Raw genomic sequence first — 23,625 nt, 5'->3', positions numbered from 1 at the left:
TTCTTCAACAAATATTTGGAAAGTGCCTTACTATGTGGCAAGACTGTGCTAGACACAGTGGTTGCAATAATGAACAATATGTTAATAAATATAGACTGCCCTCAGGCAACCTACTATTTTTTGGTTTTTAAGAGATTCAACAGTGATATAGATATATGTGCATGGGCAGAGTTACCAAAAAATTCTATTTTCTGTTTCCTCAAGTATTAAAACGAAAAGGCAAGATTCCCGACACCCTGCTGCCACACATTTCTGCAGACACCAGCCCAAGGGTCCCTTCTCCTCTGCCCATTACTCAGAAGTCACAGGCTGAATGACACAATCAAAACCCGGGTGCAAGTTGAAAAATCAAATTGGATTTTATTAAAGTATGCATAAATTACCTTCATTTTTCTTTATTTCATCAGTATTGTGAAGTGAAGTGAAAAGTAAGTAAAAAGCAGTAGTCATGGTACAGAGCAATGAAGGCTGAAAGGGAATCAGGGAAACCATAGTCCAGTCCAGATCTGCCACTAACCAGTCTGGGAAAGGCATTAGTGTCTTGTCCTCAGCTATAGAATGAGGTGATTGAAGTACATGTTGTCTGGGGTCAACTATAGCTCTAAAATTTTGCTGTTCTAATTCTATTATTAGGAGTAAATGCTGAGGTTATGAATTAACTATTTAGTGGGTACTAACAACGAAAAGGGAATAAACACTGAACTCATAGGAATACTTTTAAGAAAAGACAAGAGAAATATAGAAGTTTGCTTCTTAAAAAATGCATTGATGTTACTTCTTTATTCACACTAATTAGAATACATACACAAAAAATGTGTATCATGTCACTTTCAAAAAATTCCATGTTCCATGAGAACTATGTAAACAATGTAAAATGTTTCTACTATATAACAAAAGAAGAAAATCAGCATTCTCATGTAGTATTAGGAAAATATTTAGATAATTTGAATTTATAGTAAAACAAAGTGAAATATTACAGAGCGATCTTTTCATAAAGTAGCCTTACAGCCTAGAATCAATACATTTCCTATTTTCAAACACTTTGGTATATAAGTGAAATTAATACAAACCAAAACAAAAAAAAAAAGGGAAAAACTCTACTTTGGTTCTCACATTAATTGGAACTTCAGCAACAAGGCAATTGCACAGCTACCTTGGATGAGAAAATGAAAAATCTCCCATTTGCTCCCCTCTCCTACTGGAGATGGACATGGCAGGAGAGCTTTTTGTAGGACTTTTGTAAAATAAGGTGCATTTCACTTCCTTCCAGAAGGAGCCTTTCAGCAATAGTTTAAAGGCTTTATAAAATCTCAGGTTCGGCCTGAAATATAAGTGATCTTGGTTACTTCCTCTTAACAAATACAAATGACCCTGCATTAAGGCAGCTCAGAACTATAATTCACATTTAAAGTAGAACATAAATTTCTTAAAAATCATATTATTATAGTTTCTCAAGGAGGCCACACTTGAATAAAAAGAATATATTGCATTAACAAAAAGAAAAATGCAAGTTTAGTAGCCCATTGACAATAGTTTTTTAAGAAACAGAAATAACCATTTGCATGCTACAAATATTTCTTCATTGATATTACACATAACTTTAACAACTATACGACTAAACTGATCTGAGGAATTTTTCGCTGCATCATTTTTATAATTCATTTTTCATCTATATTGTCCAAATGTGGTACTGATTTTTTTCATTGTCTTTAGGTTCTGTGTATTGTCTTAAATGAATCCCTACATCTGAGAATTATTTCTTAGCAACTGTCAGTGAATCACTTTTCTGTCATCCATCACAGGAGCACACTGGGAACGTCTTCTTAGGATTTTCCCAGCAATGTAAGTCATACTGGAACTTTCTGTGAAGACAAGAAAGTCTTAAAAAGAAAAAAAAGAATACTCAGTAAACTTTACAAACTTGCAGTCATAATACAATAATGCATTGTTGTCCCTATCTGGAGTAACAGAACACAAAGTTAAGTGCTCAACTTTACTAAACAAATACTGCCAGTCAGGCCCAGTGGCTCATGCCTGTGATCCTAGCACTCTGGGAGGTGGAAGTGGGAGGACTGCTTGAGCTCAGGAGCTCAAGACCAGCCTGAGCAAGAGCGAGACCCTACCTCTACTAAAAAATAGAAAAATTAGCCGGGTGTGGTGGCACACACCTGTAGTCCTCAGTTAGGAGGCCGAGACAAGAGGACCATTTGAGCCCAGGAGTTTGAGGTTGCAGTGAGCTACAATTATGCCACTGCACTCTACCTAGGGTGACAAAGGGAGACTCTGTCTCCAAAACAAAACAAGACAAAACAAAAACTGCCAACCGCCTCCAAGGAACACAGCCTATGAGCACAAGTCCTCAGGCCTTCCAAAGGGATGAGACTGCGCAGGGAGCATTCAGTAATATTAAGTAACATGATAACCTTCATAACAAAGCAAGTATAGGAAGTAAAAGAAAATTTAAAGTTAGTTATCTGTCAGTTAATTTCAAGCTTTTTAAACAAAAATTCTAAAAAGGACTTTTTGGACTTTTAGACATAAACATAAAACAACTACTCAGCAAAACTAATGCTTGAATGAACCACATAGAGAAGGATTAATATTTTAAATGAATTATTTTATGGTATTAGTACAGTATTAGGAACCCAAATTCTTGCCTAAATTTTTCAGCCAAGTAAAAGAAAAAAATAAAACAATTACAGTGAACAAATTATTAGTATATGTGAAATAAAAGGTTCTGAGTCTTTCACATTAGGCAATAGCAAAATCCTAGTATTACTATTATTTATGTTTTGTTTGTTTTGCTTTGTTTTGCTAGGGAAGAAAGTGTCAGGGGCACTTAATTTCAAAATTCATTTGGAATAATGAGAATTTGTATTGCCAGATATTAAAAAGTATAAAGTTACAATTACTAAAACACCATATTTCACCCAGTCTAAGACACCGTCACTCGTAAGATACTCCACTGTTTTATGTACCATGAAAAACAAAGATGCTCAGGAAAGGGAGTCTCAAAGGAGACAGAGACCCTCACAAAAAGTGGGAAATCAAATAGCTACAGCCTTGAGGAAGGGTAAAAGAAAACCATCCACCATGCAGAAGAAATGGCAAAGAAGCTACACACCTCTTCCTTGACAATGGCAAGAGAGAAAAATAATTCCTTGATATTTGAACTCGTACTCCTACCCTACCCCACCTGCAAATTTTGTACGCTCAATTCACACTACCAGCGCAGCCCAAGAAAATCTCAAGCAGGGAAATTAGCTTAAGCAGACTCAGGTTGGTAATCCCCGCCCCACTCCCCCCACCCAGCGACTGGCAGAAGAAAATACAGGTCGTTTCATCCAGGCAACAGCTGATTTTAAGATGCACTTCAAATTTGAAGATGATAAAATGCAAAAAATGTGGGACTTAAAATCAATGAAATATAATAGACAGATAAATAAATATGAGAAACCCTGGAAAATAAATATTAGGCATATGATAAAAATGTCAAACAATAGCAAAATATTTGGCATATGATAAAAACATCAAACCAATGACAAAAGGGTACATTATTCAAATATGTCACAAACAAAAACAACTACATAAGAAAAAGTTAAATCCCTCTCTATACCATACTCTTCTAAATTACAAAGTCAAATTAAAAAACCTTTAAGAACTAAAAGAAAATAAATGTAAATATCTAAAAAAATAACTAATCTTAAAAGACTGGTCTACATATTTTTAAAATATGCTTCCTCCCCTCAAAAAAATCAAAAGCATATGCAAAAATAAAAGGCTAATGTCAAACTGGAAAAAAAATTGCAATGACAAAGGTTAGTATCCTTATATACAATAATTACAAATCAATAAGAAACAAAAGTACCCTACCCCACACTCCAGAAGAATGCTCAAAGGTCAAGAACAGTCAATTGACAAAAATACAATCAGCCAGTTAAAATACACCAAAAGTGCCTGACTTCACTAGTAATAGAAATGTAAATAAAAATGATGAAAGAAACAATTTCTGGCTATCAAATTGGCAAAATTTTAAGAAACAGTAAAACCCAGGGGTTGGCAAGGGTGTTAAGAATCCTGGCACTTATATACTGATGGTAGATACGAAAACTGGGCAACCTTTCTAGAATGCAGTTAACTTAGCAAAAAGCAGGAATAAAAAAGCCTTTCAAAATGTGCAATATTCTTAGAGCTAACCTCTACTAGGAATTTATCCAAAGCAAACAGTCAAAGATGGGCAAAAATTAGGTCAGTTATTTGTAATGGTGAAAATCTGGAATATCACCTAATACACGAGGGATAAATTAAGTATTTTAATAAATAAAATGACTATAAAATGGAATGAGATGCAACTATTAAAATATGTATCATTCAAACACTGTTCATACTAATAAAAGATTGGAATAACCTAAATGGCCATCAGTAGGGGACTGGTTAAGCAAATTATGGTGCAATAGTCCATGGAACACATCAGAAAGAATGAGGCGGCTCTCAAGTTCTGAAATATGTTCTTCTCTCAGCCTGAAATAATCTTCCGCAGATCGCCACCTGCTCACACGACACTGCCAGTAAGAGAGCCATCTCACATAACTGCAACTTGCTCCATCGCAAACGCTCTCCTCTCCTCCTCAGCCTTCTGCTCTGCATTTCCCTCTGGCACATACTTGCTTCTGTACTGTCTGCCTTCCTCAGAGGAAGTAAGATCCTGGAGGGCAGAGACTTTGGTCCACTGTGAACCCAGTGCCTGAAACGGTACCCAGCACTTAGGTAAGGCGTTCACCATCATGAAATACTGGATCAATGGATAGATATGGAACAATCCTTAAATGGAATAAACCAGCTACAAAATAGCAAACAGTACAAAACATACAGACTTAGAAGATTACAGGTGCCTACTGCTGCTGCTTGTTTTTTCTGTATTTTTCTCGGGTTCCTATATGAGGCACTCTTACTTTATTGCTCTTCAGTACACAACGCGTTTGTTTCAGATTGCAGCAGCACCCCCAAGGTCCTGTCACACAGCCACGGCCTGCACTGCCCCAGCAACCCCACTCCAAGGCTCCATTCTCTGGCCACAGGCTCCCATCCTAACCCTTGCATCACTGACTGGGGGACTCCCACCCCTGCAATTCCCCAACCTCATCCTACTGCCGTCACTTCCTTTTCTTCACTCTCTATCACCCCTTAGCTCTCTTGCCTTTTTCTTCCCATCCCATTCACCTGGCAAAACCCTAGCCCTGGTAAACTCAAATATCTGCTTACTCTGAACCTCAACTAAGAGTGGAACATGGCCAGAGAAGTCAGGCAACTGCCCTAACTCAACTCACTTCAAACTTATGACCAAAATAGCAAATAGGCATTCGAGCCTGCAACACAATCTTTCTACACTGTGCTGACAAATTCCCTTTCCCCGCACTTGAGTATCATTCTGCTCCTCGCTCTCCTCAATCTCCCACTAGCCCTCCACTGGTGACCTTACTCTCAATGGATCATCTTCCTGCACACTTCAGAGAGAAAACTAAAGAAACAGGAACCCTTCCCTTTCCCACCACTGATTCTACCACCCATCTGTATCCACATCCTTTGCCTTCCTCCAGAACAATGAAGGACACTTCCTCACTCCTCTTCCTTTTGTTCCCTTTATTTTTATTTATTTATTTATTTTTTTAGAAACAGGGTCTCGCTATATGCCCAGGCTGGCCTCAAACTCCTGCATTCAAGCAACCCTCCCTCCTCAGCCTCCCGAGTAGCTGGGACTATAGGAACCATTACGCCTGGCTTCATGTTCCCCTTAAGGCTAAGCTCTCCAGCTAACCCTGGCCCCTGCCCCATGAGTGCACAAAGAGTTCCTCCAACAATTACCCCCTTTCACTCCTGCCTTATCAAGTTCTCCCCCAAATATGGGCTCATTCTCACTGGCAAACATACGCACCTTAGTATCATGAAATGCCCCCCTCTGCCTGATCTCTGTTATCTCTGATCCCTTACCTCGCTTCAACCACTCTGACCCCTGCCATGACATTACCACAGCTTTGGTCAAGATCACCAAAAATGCCCTATGTCTTCCTGGAGCCAATGGCCAGTTCTTGGTCCCCCTCTGGCTTCACCCCTCAGCAGCATCTGCCATGGCTGGGCACTCTTTCCCTGAAGCAATCTGCCCTCAGCTTCCCTGAGATCACCAACGCCCTGGATTTTCTTTCACTTCACTGGCTCCTTCTCCCCTACATCCCTTCTCTTCTCCACCTACACACTCCTTCTAGGTGATCTAAGCCAGTCTGTGGCTTCAAATGGCAAGTATATGCTGATGATTCTAAAACTCTGAGCTTTAGACCAACATCAACTACTGACTTGACAAAACAAAACTACTCATTCCTCATCCCTCACACTCCCCAAAAAACCTCCTGTCCTACAAGCCTTCCCAGGAAAAGGTCACATCATACTTAACTCTTCTTTCTCTCACACCCCTCAGTGACTTCGTCAGCAAGTCATAAAAAACTCTACCTCCAAAACAGACCTGCATTCCATCACCTCTCACCACCCCTACCACCAGAGCCCTAGCCAGAGTCGTCGCCAGCCTCTTAACTGTAGGCCCTGCCTCCATCCTTGCCCCACTAACGGTGTATCCTCCACCCAGAACCCAGCGCATCTTTCTAAAGTACAAACCAAATCACGTCATTCTTCTTCTTAAAAGCCTCCAACATCGTCACTACACTCAGGCCAGACCCCTGGCGTTCACCATCATGAAATACTGGATCAATGGATGGATATGGAACAATCCTTAAATGGAATAAACCAGCTACAAAATAGCAAACAGTACAAAACATACAGACTTAGAAGATTACAGGTGCCTACTGCTGCTGCTTGTTTTTTCAAGCACCTACCCCTGACTCATCTCACTCCGCTCTCCCCTTATTACCCTCCAGCCACGCTGGTCTGCATCCTGTCCCTCAGACACCACTCGGCACCCCTGCAGCTGCTCTCCCTTCTGCCGGGAGTGTTCCTCCCCCGTGCCACGTCCTTCTCACCACTCAAATTTCAACTCAAATGGCACCAACTCAGCAAGACCTTTCCTGGAAGCAACCCCAGTCGTTCCCACATCTTCCCATTTCATCTTCTCCACAGACGCTATCCATATTTGAAATTTACTTATGTATTAGACTACAGGTTTACTGTCAATCTCATCCCAGTAGAATGAAAGTTCCTTGAGGGTGAGAACGAAATCTTGTCTACTGCTTACCCCTAGCATGAAAACTGGTGCCTGACACATAGCAGGTATTGAATAAATATTTGTCAACCAACTGAATGACTATTTTATAATTGAAAATCTGGACCATTATAAATTTTGACATTATACTCAGCTTATTTTAATATTATAATATCAGAAATGGTGAGAACTGATAAAATAATATGCAGTGTGATTAAGAAATAGTTTCTTAGAGCTTTCACTTCCTCTGTTAACTAAGACTCCCTAATATACAGCATAAAAAACACTAAAGATGACCTCAGTGTTCACTAACAGAAACTAGCTAAATAAGATGGGATGTAGCCATACAGTGAATTGTACACAACCATTAGAGAGAATGCGAAAGGCCTACACGCACTAACACGGAACGCTGTGCAAGCTGTCTGCCTTACTGAAAACATCAAGTTGCAAAACAATACAATGAATGAAATATCTTTGTTTTAAAGGATTTTAAAATGCATGCATATTTGCTTGGACATGCACAGAAAAATTTCTTTTAAGGAAACTCTACTGAAATTGGTTAACCTCTTTAAAATGAGAAGGTGGAGGTTGAAGGAATCTTCATTTATCATTTACCATTAGAAAACCAAAAACACTAGGAACTACCTTTGATTTCAGTAATTTAGAGCTCAAGATGTTGTATTTCACCCTTTCAATGGCTTTACAATTTCTAACTTTTTAAAGAACACATTACCTATTTTTTAAAGTGATGCATAATCTAGTGAAGAAAAATAAGTATCTGGTGTCTCAGGAGGACACTTGGGAATATAGAGCCTGGCAGACTTACAGGTTGGCTCACCCAGCACAAATTTAACCCCTTCTCTATTCCGTACCTCTAGAAAGATTGGGAATGCTTAAAACATCACTTTTGCAACATTCCATACACACAGGCTAGGGTGAAAGGCTGACATGTAACATGGGACACAGGCCTAGTCAATACATATGAATGAATTTTTAGAAATGCTTTTGCTTTGCTAATTAAAAGGGATAGATATGACCACTCTTACCCTCTCCCTGCCTTATTCCTGTTGTGAATGTGAATATGATATCAGGAACTGTGACAGAATCTTATAACTATAAGGCAGCAAGAGCCAACATTCAAGTGGAAAGATGTAAGCAGTCTGGGTGTCTGCTGGTATCATTCAACAGAAAAACTCTTCCTGTTACAGAAGAAAAACAAACCTCTATTTGTTTAAAGTATTGTGAATTGGGTTCCGTCACCTACAGCCAAAGTAATGCCTGGGAATCTGTTTTAAAAAGAAAATAAAAGGACCTGAATTCTATACAGTTTTAGAAAGATTATAACAAGTCAGAAATGTATATTGCAAACCAAGTCCCTTCCTAATGTCTCTATTCTGAATCAAAAAAAAAACAGGCCAGGGGTGGTGGCTCATGCCTGTAAATCCTAGCACTTTGGGAGGCCAAGGCAGTAGGATCACTTGAGACCAAGAGTTTGAGATCAGCCTGAACAACACAGTGAGACCCACCTCTACAAAAAATACAAAAACTTATCCAGGCATGATAGCACGCACCTGTAGTCTCAGCTACTTAGGAGGCTGAGGCAGGAGGATCACTTGAGCCCAGGAGTTTGAGATTACAGTGAGCTAAGACTGCACCACTGTCCTCTAACCTGGACAGCAGAGCAAGACACTGTCTCTTAAAAAAAAAAAAAAAAAAAAAACCTACTCAGAGGAAACAGAAATGAGCAAAGCGAAAATCACAGTGAACATCAACTCCATGCAAAAGACCTCAGAATGCAAACATTCAGAATTTATACATATAATAAGAATAAACTCACATAGTAAAACTGAAGTCTGATCAATGCTGGGGCTGTTCTGGACTAATGTTCATTGTTCGATAAATTTCTTTAAGTAATAACAGGGCAGTATCTTCAGATTCCCTATCAAAAAAAAAAAAAGCACATTTACTTAAGAGCCAATTAGTAGAAACGAGCTCCTATGTACAAAGGTAGAAAATGCAGCTTTTGTTCTATTCAACTCTATCTAAGCAGGGCAAATGACAGCAGTGTAATCTCAGTGTAACAAAGCAGTATAGTCTCACAGCTGCCCTTAAAAACTTGGTGGATACTGATCAGTTCTAAAACAGTGGTGCTGCAATTCTCCTTGGTGACAGGGATATATAAAGGAATGGCTTTTCAAAGTCCCTACCACTGCCACTGTGAAAGGCATTCCTACAAAAACAGTGTGTAAGTACAGAGGGTCTTTGGTCAAAGGAAGATGACATACTGCCATCTTGTGGAAAACTAAAGGGGAAAAATATTGATTTTGAATATTTAAGAGTTCAAATGAATATTCCATAACGTGATCTATCTTTAAAAGAATCTCACTAAAACTAAAACTGCTGCATGTGCTAGCACCTAAAGGCTACTCGAATGTTACGAAGGTTAAGAATACTTACCAATAGCATAAGTGACTCTGAAGAGCGAAAAGATACTCATTAAAGCTCTCTATTGGCTTTTCTTGAAGAACGTAGTCAATTCGGCGGCCTCCGTTTAACATTCCAACCTTTCCTAAGTAGTCCTCATCCTTGGAAAAATCTGGACTTTCAACAATCTTTTCTGCTAGAATTTAAATCATTTCAATATCAAAGTCAATCACTTAATCATTATCCTTTGACTTTAGCTGACTTTCTGGGCTCAATGAGAATATTGCTTGACACTCGTAGCAACCTGGGGGAGCTACATGGCTCACTCCCCATTCCTCCAAAGAGCCAGGGGAAGAGGGGCTGGTTACCCAAGAGAGAGGAGAAAGAGCCAACAGCTGACAGAAGTTGTGAAGATAAGGGGCGAGAGAGAGCATTGCAGAAAGAAAGGAAATATAGGATTAGAATCTGAAAAAGTCAAAAAACATCATGGTTCAATGACCTGACATTGCATAATGAAGTCAATAACGAAACAGTTAAACAACAGTATCAGGAAGATAATTTTTCAGAGTGAGTCTTTAAAATGCCTGAATACAAACTTAGTTCTCAACTCTGATTGGCCTTACTAATCTCAACAAAATTTTTAAATTACAGAGGAAAAAGTTTAGTAACTATTAGGTAAAAACTTAGTGAAAAAAAATATGACATAAATTTTGAAGTAATGCAACTGACAGTACAGTTTATCATAACAGATTTTCCTTTATAGGAAGAGCTTCTACAGTTTAATAAGAATGACTAGAAGGGAAAAGCATCATTATTTAATTTATAAGTATTATGTTCATAAATAATATTTGTATTGGAAAATGCCTCAAATGTCAAATTTACCTTCAACTACTTGCTTTTCTTCCTCTTCTTTGATTTGATTGGCCACCTTCTCCAATTCTTCTTGCAACTGAGTTGAAGAGGTATGAGCACGGGCAAACTCGTTTAATGTCTGCCAAGCACTTTTCAGGGAGCTAATAAAACCCTGCTTCAAATCAGATCCCATACGAGAGAGACTTTCTTTCAACTCTAAAGAGATTAAGTTGATACACCAAGTTAATTAGTCACTAGCTAAAATTCTGCATCAGAAAAATTAAAAGTTAACACTCTTCTCAGACAGGATAAGGCCTCTTCTTCCTCTCTTAAATGTAAAATATATGGAGTACCTCAGCCAAGAACCCTCAATATGTCAAAATGTCACGGCAAGACTTATTCTGTCATTTTTTTTTTAACAACCAAACTAGATCCAGCCAAAACCAATAAATTTCCTCTCTCCAAAAAAAGGAAGTTCAAATATCATAAAAATATAAGCACATTCATCATAGCCTTTCTTTTTTTTACTGTATGTTAAAAAATGGGCCCACAAGATAAAAAAATCACTTTTTCTAATCTGTAAAAATGAAGAGCTTTTGAGAATTTAACATTCTGATATAACCACAATTTGAATTTCTAATTTAGAAAAGAAATCCCTGCCCCTTCACTTTTTCTACTCTTGTCTAATAATCGTATTTGTCAAGGTCTTTGAATTATCAAATTTCTCATCTTAACTTCAAAAGGGTTAAATATTTTTAAAAAGCGAAACAAACAAAGCAAAAAGCACACTTTTTAAATAAGAGGGGGCATGATCACTTTTCCTTCTCTTCCCTATACTCCCATCCCTTTCACCCAAACTTTTAAATCTTGGGATACGTGTTGATACACAGTGTTAAAAGGCAAAAGAGAAATCTAAACCCACTTTGGAATTATCAATCCATTAAGTTTAATGAATTTTTTTAATAGGAAAAGTCTGTCTAGTTAGCAAGAAATAACAGCTCAGTTGAGTTAGACATCAAATTTGTTTATTTATTTATTTTTTTTTTAATTTCAGCTCATTATGGGGGTACAAAAATTCAGGTTATATATATTGCCCATGCCCCCCCATCCTCCCAAGTCTGAGCTTCAAGCATGTCCATTCCCTAGACAGTGCTCATCGCACTCATCATGGTTTGGTAATTAATTTAAATGTTATTCCTCTTCCCAATTTCAAAAATTATAACCAAACTCTATCAAAATCTAATCATGCAACTTATGACCTTATTACCAACACCCCTCCATTCCTAACTATCTCAACAATCAGAATGACATCAAAGAGAAGGAATTCATTCGTAACTTCTTTATAGCTCCTCCAAATCCTTAGTAAAAAAGTTCTGAACATAGCAGGCACTTTAAATAACATTAATTCTATCAGAAAGAATTTAGTGTTAAAATTTTCATAATTCATCACAGATTATAAAACCACAGGAAGGAAACAAGTTTTTATAGTATTGGCTTTTTACCTAAATGAAGTCTTTTTCTGCCTTTGTGATGTGGAATGAGAACCGCTTTTAGGTCCAAATCTGGAACAATCATAGGTTCTAATCTATATGCCACTGGATCAAGCTGTAACCAGAATTTATAAAGAAATGAATAGAAGAAATTTAGGAAAAGCTGTTTTGAGATATACGCTATGCTTTAGCTGAGTAAAAAATAGATAACTGGCAAACCATAAACTTTGATTTTTTTTCACACCTTATTTAAATACTGGCAATTATAACATTTTCAAGTTTGTGGGTAAAATTACTTTGCAAGCAAAGCAACAGAATTATCTCCTTGAATAAAGGCTTCTGGTAGAAAAGTTTATTGGACAGTATTGAACTGTATCTCTTAGGCCAGAGAGCTGAGCCTTACAAAATCAAAGTCAGTATTAATTCCCAAGAATAAGAATCTGAGAATCTATTAGGATAAAGAGGACAGGTTCTTCATCTTTTTCAAAAAAGAAAGTAAACTCAATTCACTCACTGGATGGTAAATATTGAAGAATCCTTTACAGGTAGGAAGCCTGTAATTCTCATCTATCCTATCAACTCCTCGAATGGTGAGAAACATACCAATTGGAGATCCCAAGGCAAAGAAAATCTCTGGTTCAAAGTCTAATGAGTTGTAAACAACAGAAACCTAGAAAAAAATCAAATAACAATAAAAGACCATTCCAATGTTACATAATACAAAATTCTATTGAATTTTCAAAAGTTCTTAGAACTGCACTTACTTAAAAGAATCCAAACACAGATGATATGCTGCGTTTTCACTGACAGCTATTGCTAGCTTAAAAAGACTAAAAAATTTCTGTTTAAAATCATTATAGACTACTACATCCTCTCACTATTCTTTTATTTATTGTCTAGCATAATATATATAGTATATAATTATATATATATATTTATTATGGTTATAAATGTGGTTAAAACAGCAGACTCTAGAATCGTGTCACCTGGTCTGAATCACGGCTCCACTCCTTACTCACTGTGTGACCTTGGGCAAGTTTCTTAACCTCTCTTGCCTCCACCTCAGTTTCCTCATCTATACAATGGAGACTGAAACAATGCCAAACTCACAGGGTGGTTGAAAAACAAGTAACTTGATCCACATAGTGTGCTTAGCACAGAGTTTAGCATATCTTAAGCATTCAATGAGTGTTACTTCTAACTACCACCCTCTCTAGTTAAGGCAAGTTTCTTTTCATCAGAAAAATGATTTGTCCTGAAAAAGCCCCTGTTTGGGGTAGCTTGCATGTAGTCTCTCAAGAGAAAGCACCAACATTTGAATAGCACTCTGTCATCTACAAAGCTCTTTCATTTCTCAGTGGCAGGAAATGTGTCTTCTCAATGTGGTATCTTAAAAGCAAAGAACAATGAACAGCATAACCCAAGGGAGCAACAGAGATCCACAGAAAGAGGGAGATAAGGCAAGAATCATCATGCCTACAGTGAAGCTCAGATATGTGATGTGACTTACCCAAGAACACACAGCCAGTGAGTGGAAGAATGAGGACTTAGATCCAGGACTTCTAATTCCAAATCCAGTTCTCTTTCTACTACACCAGGCTGCCCCTTCTAACAAAGTCTAGACTTCACATTTCTAGGCTTGCCCTTATATTTGCAAATTCAATAGTTTTGCTCCAGCAAAAAGAAAAAAGAATCTTAAAAGAAAAATTACATGATGGAAAAATTATTTACAACATATATGACAAGGGGCAGATGGCTTAATATGCAAGTATTTGTTAAATATCAGTAGAGAAAAAAGAAACCCAATAGAAAAGCAAGTAAAACCAGCGGTTCACAAAAGAAAAATGTCTAAAATACATATGAGAAAATATCTAACCTCTCTTTTGCTCAAAGAAATACAATGTAATTCCATTTTCCCTGTAAAGTTATCAGAAACATAAATGAAATACTGAGAAGAAAGTAAAAATCTATTTTCATATTAAAAAAGTTTCTTGGCCGGGCGCGGTGGCTCACGCCTGTAATCCTAGCACTCTGGGAGGCCGAGGCGGGTGGATCGCTGGAGGTCAGGAGTTTGAGACCAGCCTGACCAAGAGTGAGACCCCGTCTCTACTAAAAATAGAAAGAAATTATATGGACAACTAAAATATATATATACAAAAAATTAGCCGGGCATGGTGGCACATGCCTGTAGTCCCAGCCACTCGGGAGGCTGAGGCAGTAGGATCGCTTAAGCCCAGGAGTTTGAGGTTGCTGTGAGCTAGGCTGACGTCACGGCACTCACCCTAGCCCGGGCAACAGAGTGAGACTCTGTCTCAAAAAAAAAAAAAAAAAAGTTTCTTTAGAAGAAAATTATGAAGGTGAGACCGCTACATATTTTTAAAGGAGAATGATGACACCAGTACTGGCAAGGGACAGGTGAGCAAGGCAACCTTATGAACTGCCAGTAGAAGGGCAAACTGGTACCTTTCCAGGGGTAAGTAACAGAAACTACCCAAATTTTCACCTGTACATTCTTTGGCCCAGCTACCCTACTTCTACCAATTCAACTGAAAGAAATATTAATATTAATAAAAAATGTGTACAGAAAATTGATTTTAAAATGTTTATCACTGGATTGCATGAAAGACTGAAAAACTGGAAATTGCATACATGCTAAATGTTATAGGTTGAACTCTTGTCTCCACAAAAAAGATTTGTTGAAGTCCTTACCCCCAGCACCTCACATCATGTATAACTTTGTTTGGAAACAAGGTCTTTATAGAGGCGATGAAGTTAAAATGAGATCGTTAGTGTGGGCCCTAATCCAATATGACTGGTGTCCTTATAAAAAGGGAAAATTTGGATACAGAGCCAGACATTCAGAGGGAAGATGATGTGAAGAGGCAGGGAGAACAAGACATGAAAATGCAGGATTAAGGTGATGCATCTATAAACCAAGAACTGTCAAAGGTGGCCAGCAAACCACCAGAAACTAGGAAGAGACAAGGAAGGATTCCCCTCCACTTTTCAGAGGGAGAATGGCCCCGCTAACACCTTGATCTCAGACTTCTAGATCCACATTTCCACTGTTTAAAGCCACCCAGGTTGTGGTACTTTGTTATGGCAGCCCTAGGAAACTAATACATCCAATAATAAGGAGAAAAGAATAAATTATTATCTTTCCAAACAGTGAACCAGAGCAGTTACCAAAAATGAAGTTGTAAAGGAATATTTACTTACTTGGGACTATATTCATAATATGCTGTTTAAAAACAGCAGTATAATGTCTTAATAAAACATAATATATTTTCCTATTTTTGTTAAAATATGTACATAAATGTATGCTCAAACAAAAGTCTGGAAGCCCTTGCTTAATTAATGGTGGTTGTTGATTAGATTACAAAGTTTTTAAAGTCTTCTTTTGCTTATCTGTATTTCTGGACTTTCTGGAAATGAATGATGCACATGGTAGTGGTTACCTGGATTGTCCAACAACCCTTTCGTCAACACACCATGGAGGTGACATGTGACCCAGGCTCAGTCAATCAATCTGTGCCCTAGGCCACAAGAATTGGTCCAGAATGGACTCAAACCAGGTTAAGTAAAATCTCTCCTTGAAATTTTCTCAGCTGGACCTAGCAGGCTAGATTCCTTTTCCTCAGAGCCACCAACACCCTTGATTCCTGTTTTGTGGAGGAGGCCACCTCCCAGACAGGCATGCAGCAAGTGTCCCTTCTACACGCTCACTCTTCACAGGAAGGTGAGGAAACCCCTGCCTTTTGTTTGCTAGAATATGTTCAAATTTGCTCATGTTTTAAAAAGACAGACATTTTAAAAATGCAATCTTTAAGAAGGAATTGGGCTTAAACAGGATATATCAAACATCCAGTTCCATTTAATTCCTTCATGAACACACTTAGGGCAATGGACCCCTACATATACAACTGTAAATATACTGAAAGTAACACTGTCTAAAAGGATTTTAATACTTCTAAGCCATTCAGATACAAGTACATTAAAGTATATTATCAAATGCAGTATTATCAACTACTTGGTCAATTTTTATAGGAATTTTTCTCCAAGGGAAAAATTATGAGTACTTTTAGAAAACTTAAGTTGAGTGAATACAGCAAGTTTCTCTCACAGAAATTTAAGTATAGTCTGAACATAATTTTCTAGCTGTAGCCACTTTTGTTGTTAAGTGGCTATGAAGACTAATGCTATAAAATTATGAGTGGTGGAAAAACTGAAATAAAAACAATTTCAAAAGTTAGATGACATTGTTCTGCACATGTTTAATCCCTTACTTTGACTATTTATTAAAGAACCATAAAATTTTTACTAAGGGAAAAATCCGTTTTCTCCACACAGCCCCAAATAAATGTTAAATAAATATTTCAAGAATTTAAAGCCAACCCAAATGATAAAGATGTATGATTCCAACATAAAATACGCCACACTCTAGTCAATATGTAAACTTACCTGTCCTGTGCCAACTTTGAAAGAATCATAATCAACACGCACAGAAGAAACGTAAGCACCAACTGGAAGTTTCCTCTGCGACTCGTTAGATTCTGAGGGTAGAGAAGCCATTTCTTTAGTTTTCTGAGTACTTTCCTCTTTTGTAGAAGCGGCCATCACTGCCTTCTTTTCTGATGCTGCTTTTTTCTGTTCCTATGAAATAATAAAATTTCATAATATAATCTTGAGGAAAGGTTCAGTTCTCAGCTATCACTACAAGATATGCTATCTCAACATTAAGGAACGATTAGTAATTTCTTAGCCATAACAACAACATTGTTATTGAGACACGTCCTTTTTAGAGATACATACTAAATACTTAGGGGGAAACAGCCACGATGTCTATATTTTAAAATTCTAAAAAGACTAAGAAGCAAAAGAAAAACACGGCAAAACAGCTACAATTAAACATGCAAGTACTATCATTAGATGAATCACAAAAAAATTATTTTGAGCAAAAGCAGCCAGGTACACAAGAGTACATAATGTTCATTTTACTTATATGAACTTGTAAAATGGGCAAACTCGTCTATAGTAATAGAAATCAGAATAGTAGTTTTGTTGGGGGAGAAGTTAACTAGAAAGAAGCATGAGGAAGCCACCTGAGGGACAGAAATGTTCAGTTCTTGTTTTCGGAAGTGATTACACAGGTACATACAATTGTAAAATCTTTTATACCAAATGCTTAAGATCTATGCATTTCCATAAATAAATAAACAAAAGCTTTGGGGGCATCTATATAAAAGGTGTTATCTCTGTAATGAAACAAAAGCCATTCACATTGGTTTGTAATTATGCCTTGAAGACAGCCACAACAATAATATCAGCGGAAGGTAAATAGTTGTCATGGGGGACTTATCTATTCCCCAGAAGCATGGAGTTTCAGCAACCCTTATTCCCCAGGCTGTGAATGACTGTTAGTCTCTATTTAAACAGCTGCCCACAGTGCCTAAACGTTGGCCAAACAGGCCTTATCTATTAATTAATTCCAAATACCAGGAAAATCAGAAAACAAGTCCAACTGGTTAATTCAAAAGGCAATATAGAAAAAAGAAAACGTTGGATAACTGATTATACCATCAACATTTTGGAAGGCTTGATTATCTCTGCCCATTGGAGGCAGCAAAAAAAAATAATATAAAATCCAAAATAAAGCACATTTTCCGGGTTCTTCTGTTTAAACTGTCTTTCTCACAAAGAAGTACTTTCCATTTTAGTCATAGAACTTAACATTCTAAATTGCTAAAAGAGCTGTCTAAAGAGATCATAAACTGTCCTATTGCCAAGAGTTGCTTTGTTCCCTTAAGATTATCTGCAATAACTTTAAAACTAACTGAATCAACATATACATACTTGACTGTAAATATTCCCAACACTAAGAGCTATTCCTTTCTGAATGAAAATCACTGATGGCTTACAGACAAAAGAAAAAGCACATCCGCCACAAATATTTGATCTCCTTATTATAAAATAATGGGCTAATTTTGGTCCCATTATTTCAGTTACAGTAAATCAATAGGACACGCCATATTATCTTCTTATTGATCTGGCAGCACCTTGTTATCTGTGAGAAATGTAGAGCAATCAATGGCAATGCGACTGAGAAACTTTCATGGCTCATCCAAAGGCAATTACTTTTGAATTTAAAAAATAAGATCACTCTATAGATTTCTACTCACTTCAAAACATTCTTCTAATGCCATTAATTTATATATCCAAGCAACTGCAGTCTATAAACCAGGCTCCTAGAAATTTTTCAAGAACTATGGAATACTTTTCTAATTTTTTTTTTTTTATTACAGAATAAAATTAAGAACATAATATAGGGCCTGAAAAAAAAAGCTTCTCGTTTCTTGTTTTTGTCTTTTTGACAGGCTTTTGCTTCACTGATGTGTACATGGAAACAAAAAATTTTAGGCATGGAGCACCCAGCCTGATATACAGGAAAAATACTAACACACTTGTGTTCTACTCTCAGTCTAACCACTGTGCTCATCAGAGACAAATATCTGGGGATCTGCTCACAGGGTCGTTGTGAGCCACAAGTGAGACAAAGAGCTCTTTGTAAGCCAGAATTACAGAATGATTTGACATGCAGGGGAAAATGAGATGAAAGACACCTATCAACTGCCAAAGCTAATAACCTTTCTCAACACTTAATCAAGTGTTGAGAAAGAACATGCTCCTGCTATGTCTCCAGTGCCTTTGGAGTTGCTCCCTTCCGTGCCACCTTCAAGCTCATGCCCCTCCATCTCTCACTCAGACACTGCACACTGACAATTACCCATCTAAGAGATTCCCCACAGCCTCTCTATCTTCAGCCCCTTCCAACTCCATCTGTACACTGTAATCAAGAGAACTCTCTAAAACACAAAAGTTAAAATTAAAATTCAGAATAAATAGACGATTTGGTGCTAAATCCTAATTTGTGATAGAGTTAATAAGCAGGTCAGCATTACCATGATTTTCATGGCCACAAGAACATACATGAGAACCACTCCCTCACAAGAGAAAATCCAAACTTTCACGCCTGCCATTCAGGCCTTTGGAACCCTCTGCCCCACCCCATTCCCAGCTCACCTGAGGTTTCAGCTACAGGAAAAGACATGCCAGCTCCTGAAGGCCATTTCCCTGATCCTACCCTCCAACTTGAGCACCAACACCTTGGGGAAATATTCTCTCACAAACCCCAGTCCACTTCTCAACAAGCCAAAACTGCCACCCCTCGTCTGGCACTGTACAGCACAGACAGCACTCTATTAGGGACTGAAGTGTTGTCATTTGTGGCCAACTCTCTCCCCCTAACTAGACTGCGTACTCTTGGTTCATCTCCAAATCTCAAGAATTGAGCACAGTGCCTGACCTAAAAGAGATGTTCAATAAAATGGTAAATGACTCAATTCCTTAAGCTAACTACAAAAAAAAAAAAAAAAAACCAGTTCTATGACTGTATAGTCATTTTCCACATAAAGAAGTAACATATGTTAAGTTCCAAATAAATAGCACAAATAATAGAACCCCAGAAATCCAAATGATGGAAGGATCGTCATAGATCATGTTAATAAAATAAAAATAAAATAGCCACCCTAAGTATTACCTAATTAGAAAATCTCTGTAAAATTAATTTGACCAATAAACTAAAATCAAATAAAACAAGTAAGTTTTTCCCAGTTGTTTTATTTTGAAATGCTTTTTGGTTCTTGCTTTGTTTTGTACTGTTAAGAATTTTTGCTGTTTGGTGATTATTTAACACATTGACTGCTACTGAGTTGTATTTAACTCAGGCCAGTTTTGAGACCAGGGCCTCATGAAGCAAAGTCTTGCAGTTGGTTCACAAAAATCTTACTTGCTGGTGTTCTCACTGTTACAGTTAATACTGACAATTTAATTCTAAAAACATGGATTGTGTTGCATACAATTCACACATAACAAATAATAAATAACAAAAATTAGAAAGGATCGTTTGTTTCAATAAAACACTGTGGCCCCAGGGAAAAATTTTTTTTTCTACTGTGGTGGTCAATGTATTAATGAGATTTTAACATTTTATTTTGTTTTTTTTTCTTTTGAGACAGAGTCTCGCTCTATGGCCTAGGCTACAGTGCCATGTCATCAGCCTAGCTCACAGCAACCTCAAACTCCTGGGCTCAAGCGATCCTCCTGCCTCAGCCTCCTGAGTAGCTGGGACTACGCCCAGCTCATTTTTCTATTTTTAGTACAGACGGGGTCTCACTTTTGCTCAGGCTGGTCTTGAACTCCTGACTTCAAACAATCTTCCTGCCTTGGCCTCCCACAGTGCTACGATTATAGACGTGAGCCACCACACCCAGCCTACTAATGAGATTTTAATACAGATATGTTTCCTCATCTCATTTCTGCAGTCCCCGACTCCTGGGCCACGGACTGGCACCGGTGTGTGGCCCGCCAGGAACCCGGCCACACAGCAGAAGGCCAGTGGCAGGGCAGTGAGTGAAGTCAGGCCCCACCCCCGTCAGATCAGCAGGGGCATTGTACCCTCACAGGAGCGCAAACACCACTGCAAACTGCACATTCCAGGGATCCAGTTGCACTCCCCATGAGAATCCAACGCCTCATGATCTGAGGTGAACCCTCCCCCCATCTGTGGAAAAACTGTCTTTCATGAAACTGGTTCCTGGTGTCAAAAAGGTTGGGGACCACTGCTTTAGAAGAGGAGGAGGACTGGGAAGAGAGAAAGCGAGCTATTACTGGGAACTAACCTTTACACACATTATTTCATGCTCACTCCCATTTTAGAAATGAAAGAATCAAGGATCAGAAAAATTAAGCAAATTGTTCACGAATATGTAGTTAATGAGTGGTTGAGCTTCGAATTAGGGTGACCAACTTAACTATTTGCCCAGAACTTACCAGTTTTGCAACAGAAAATCCTCAAATATTAGTTTTAAAACTGAAAGGCCTTTGTCCCAGGAACTCTCTCAGTCTCAGGAAAACCAGAATGGTCAGTTAGCCTAATCTGGATTTAAATCCAGTGCTGACTAGCTTCAAAGTCAGCTCCATTACTGTGCCCTGGACAGGGAGCAAACTAGCTTACCTAACCACACCAGTATTAAAAATTTCTAAAACATAAATGAGCTGTTCACATCATGAGTTTTAGTTTTTTTTCAGAACAGATATGAACTTTACCAGTTTGGCTGCTTTATGTTCTACAAAGTTAGCTATCTTCTTTCTGGGTCCAAGGGGTATCCCCATTTCCTTCAGGTCATCAACTGTACACATAAGCTTTAAAAGGAAACAAACAAACTGATTAATAAATCTAGTGATAGAGGAACTGAAATTGGAATAGGAAAATTATAAAAAGAAACTGTATCATCTAAAGTAATCTAAGAGCCAATTTTTTTAAAGTTAGTTTTTTGGTTCTTAAACCATGTATTAGTTTAGGCTTTAAAATCTCTGGCCTCCACACCTAAATCATTCTTTTAACAGAAAACACATGCATTTATTTATTTATTTATTTATTTTTGAGACAGAGTCTCACTTTGTTGCCCAGGCTAGAGTGAGTGCCGTGGCATCAGCCTAGCTCACAGCAACCTCAAACTCCTGGGCTCAAGCAATCCTACTGCCTCAGCCTCCCAGGTAGCTGGGACTACAGGCATGTACCACCATGCCTGGCTAATTTTTTCTATATATATTTTAGTTGGCCAGATAATTTCTTTCTATTTTTAGTAGAGACGGGGTCTCACTCAGGCTGGTCTCGAACTCCTGACCTCGAGTGATCCACCCAGAGTGCTAGGATTACAGGCGTGAGCCACCACGCCCGGCCAACACATGCATTTTGTACAAAATTCTAAAGCTACAGTCAAGCATAAAATGAAGTCTCTTCCCTCCATTCTTGTCCCAACCATCCAATTCTCCACTCAGCAGTAACTGCTGGTAATTTGCTCTCTTTGCAAAGATAATCTTATATATACACAGCATCTGTGTGTACAGCCTATAGCCTACTATGCACACAGCACTGAACTTTGTTCTTTTCATGTAATGTATCTTACAGATCACTATCTCTGACATTGCCTCATTCATTCAACAGCTACAGAGTACTCCATTACGTGGATGCACCATAAATGATTTAACTAGTGTCCTACCACTGAACACTGAAGAAGTTTCTAAGGTTTTGCTGTATTACAAACAGTGCTTCAGTGAGTATCCTTGTAGATATTCTTATGTGACTATTTCTCTATAGGAAGTATTCCTGACAGTGAACTGCTGGGGAATTTTTATATTTTGCCAAACTGCCCTCCATGGAGGTTGTACCAATTTACACTCTGACCAACAATATACAACAGTGCTTACTTCCTTTCATCCTGGCCACACAATATATTATCAAACTTTCTATTTTTTTAAACTGATAGGTTAAAAAGAAAATCTCATTGAGCTTTTAACTTACATTTCTCTTATGAATTTTCATATGGTAAGAAACATTTGTTATTTCCTTTTCAGTAAACCAAGTTTATAGTCTTTGTCTATTTACCTATTACACTGATGGTCTTTCTGTAACTGACTGTAGAAGCTTTGTATATAAAAGAAATAAACCCTCTGTCTATAATGTGTGTACCAAATATTTTTCCTATTCTATCACTGGCCTTCAGATGTTGTTTACGGTTTCTACTGCTAGACAATTTTTTCTTCTATGGCTTCTGGGTTCATACTTAGAAAAGCCTTCCCAGATTATAGAGAATAAAAATTCTTCTGTGTTTTTCAATCTTTTAAACATTTCAGTCTTTGGCTTATCTGGAATGTATTTTGATATCAAAGTATTTAACTCATTAATTTTCAATCTTATGCACAGGGAAACCAGTTTTAAACAAAAATGAATCAAACTATCATCCATACCAGAGATTCCATATCAATCTTTTCCTTTTCAAAAGTGCCAACATATTCAGCAAGGTTAAGTGCTTCCAGAGTTTCTTGCAAAGATAGGACTTCACTTTCAACATCAAGATCACATGTCTCATCCAAAGTCAGCTTCGGTTCTTCAGGTATCTTCAAGAAAAGTAGCGGAAACATTACAAAGCTCAGAAAAACTCCCAAAAAATGTCTCCTGATCTATGGAAAATCTTAAACAATTTTGCTCTATAGACAAATCATAATTCAGATAGAGTACTTTGCCAAAGTTCAAATATTCTGAAATTATATAAATTTAATAAATCATCCATTCCCCACTTTCCTACAATTTATATTATTTAAGATCATAAACTTTCACATTTAAATTTATAATCTATAAGGAAGAAGAGAAACTCAAACAATGAGCCATCTGATTCCACTACACTTCTAAACCTCAGTGTATTTTGATATTTAAAAACAGTTTCAGGAAACAATTTGGGTTTTGGAAAACTGTTCAGCTCCAACTCTAAATCTAAATGTTACCTGGGCCATGTGCAGACATACCTGCTTTTCCTGAAAATATGGCTGCTTCACAACTCCATTAGCAACAGCAAGAGGCCCAGGAGATTTTGATAAAGTCAAATCTTTTTGATTAGACAGGATGTCAAACAGTATTAAAGAACCTAAGAAAAAGAAGTATTTTGCTTTATAAAGTACTAGGTGCTTTTATAATGCTAAATAAACTCTCCTTTTTTTCAAAGTTCATAGGCAAAAGTATAAAAAGCATGTAACCAA

The 23,625-nt window shown here is 37.6% G+C and overlaps 1 protein-coding gene across 4 annotated transcripts in view; it reads right to left on the bottom strand.

The window, feature by feature from the left end:
• Positions 1-378: 378 nt before the first annotated feature.
• SEC23IP (SEC23 interacting protein) overlaps positions 379-23,625 on the bottom strand; it is a 42,812-nt gene continuing 19,565 nt past the window's right edge. The window contains exons 10-19 of one of the 4 annotated variants that reach the window (XM_069460327.1): positions 23,395-23,513; positions 22,840-22,989; positions 21,136-21,231; positions 16,432-16,623; positions 12,485-12,640; positions 11,983-12,085; positions 10,511-10,696; positions 9,662-9,824; positions 9,042-9,143; positions 379-1,880 (exon numbers count right to left, since the gene is read on the bottom strand). In XM_069460327.1, coding sequence (XP_069316428.1) covers positions 9,062-9,143; positions 9,662-9,824; positions 10,511-10,696; positions 11,983-12,085; positions 12,485-12,640; positions 16,432-16,623; positions 21,136-21,231; positions 22,840-22,989; positions 23,395-23,513 — 1,247 coding nt within the window. In that variant the 3' untranslated portion in view covers positions 379-1,880; positions 9,042-9,061. Of the gene's footprint in view, positions 1,881-4,415; positions 4,745-9,041; positions 9,144-9,661; positions 9,825-10,510; positions 10,697-11,982; positions 12,086-12,484; positions 12,641-16,431; positions 16,624-21,135; positions 21,232-22,839; positions 22,990-23,394; positions 23,514-23,625 lie in introns of those variants that run through there. The other 3 variants (XM_069460329.1, XM_069460331.1, XM_069460330.1) reach the window with 3 other exon arrangements.

The sequence above is a fragment of the Eulemur rufifrons genome, chromosome 28, assembly GCF_041146395.1.
Source record: "Eulemur rufifrons isolate Redbay chromosome 28, OSU_ERuf_1, whole genome shotgun sequence".
NCBI lineage: Eukaryota > Metazoa > Chordata > Mammalia > Primates > Lemuridae > Eulemur > Eulemur rufifrons.
Note: the sequence above shows the minus strand (reverse complement) of the source record. Positions and strands in the feature narration are given on the sequence as shown.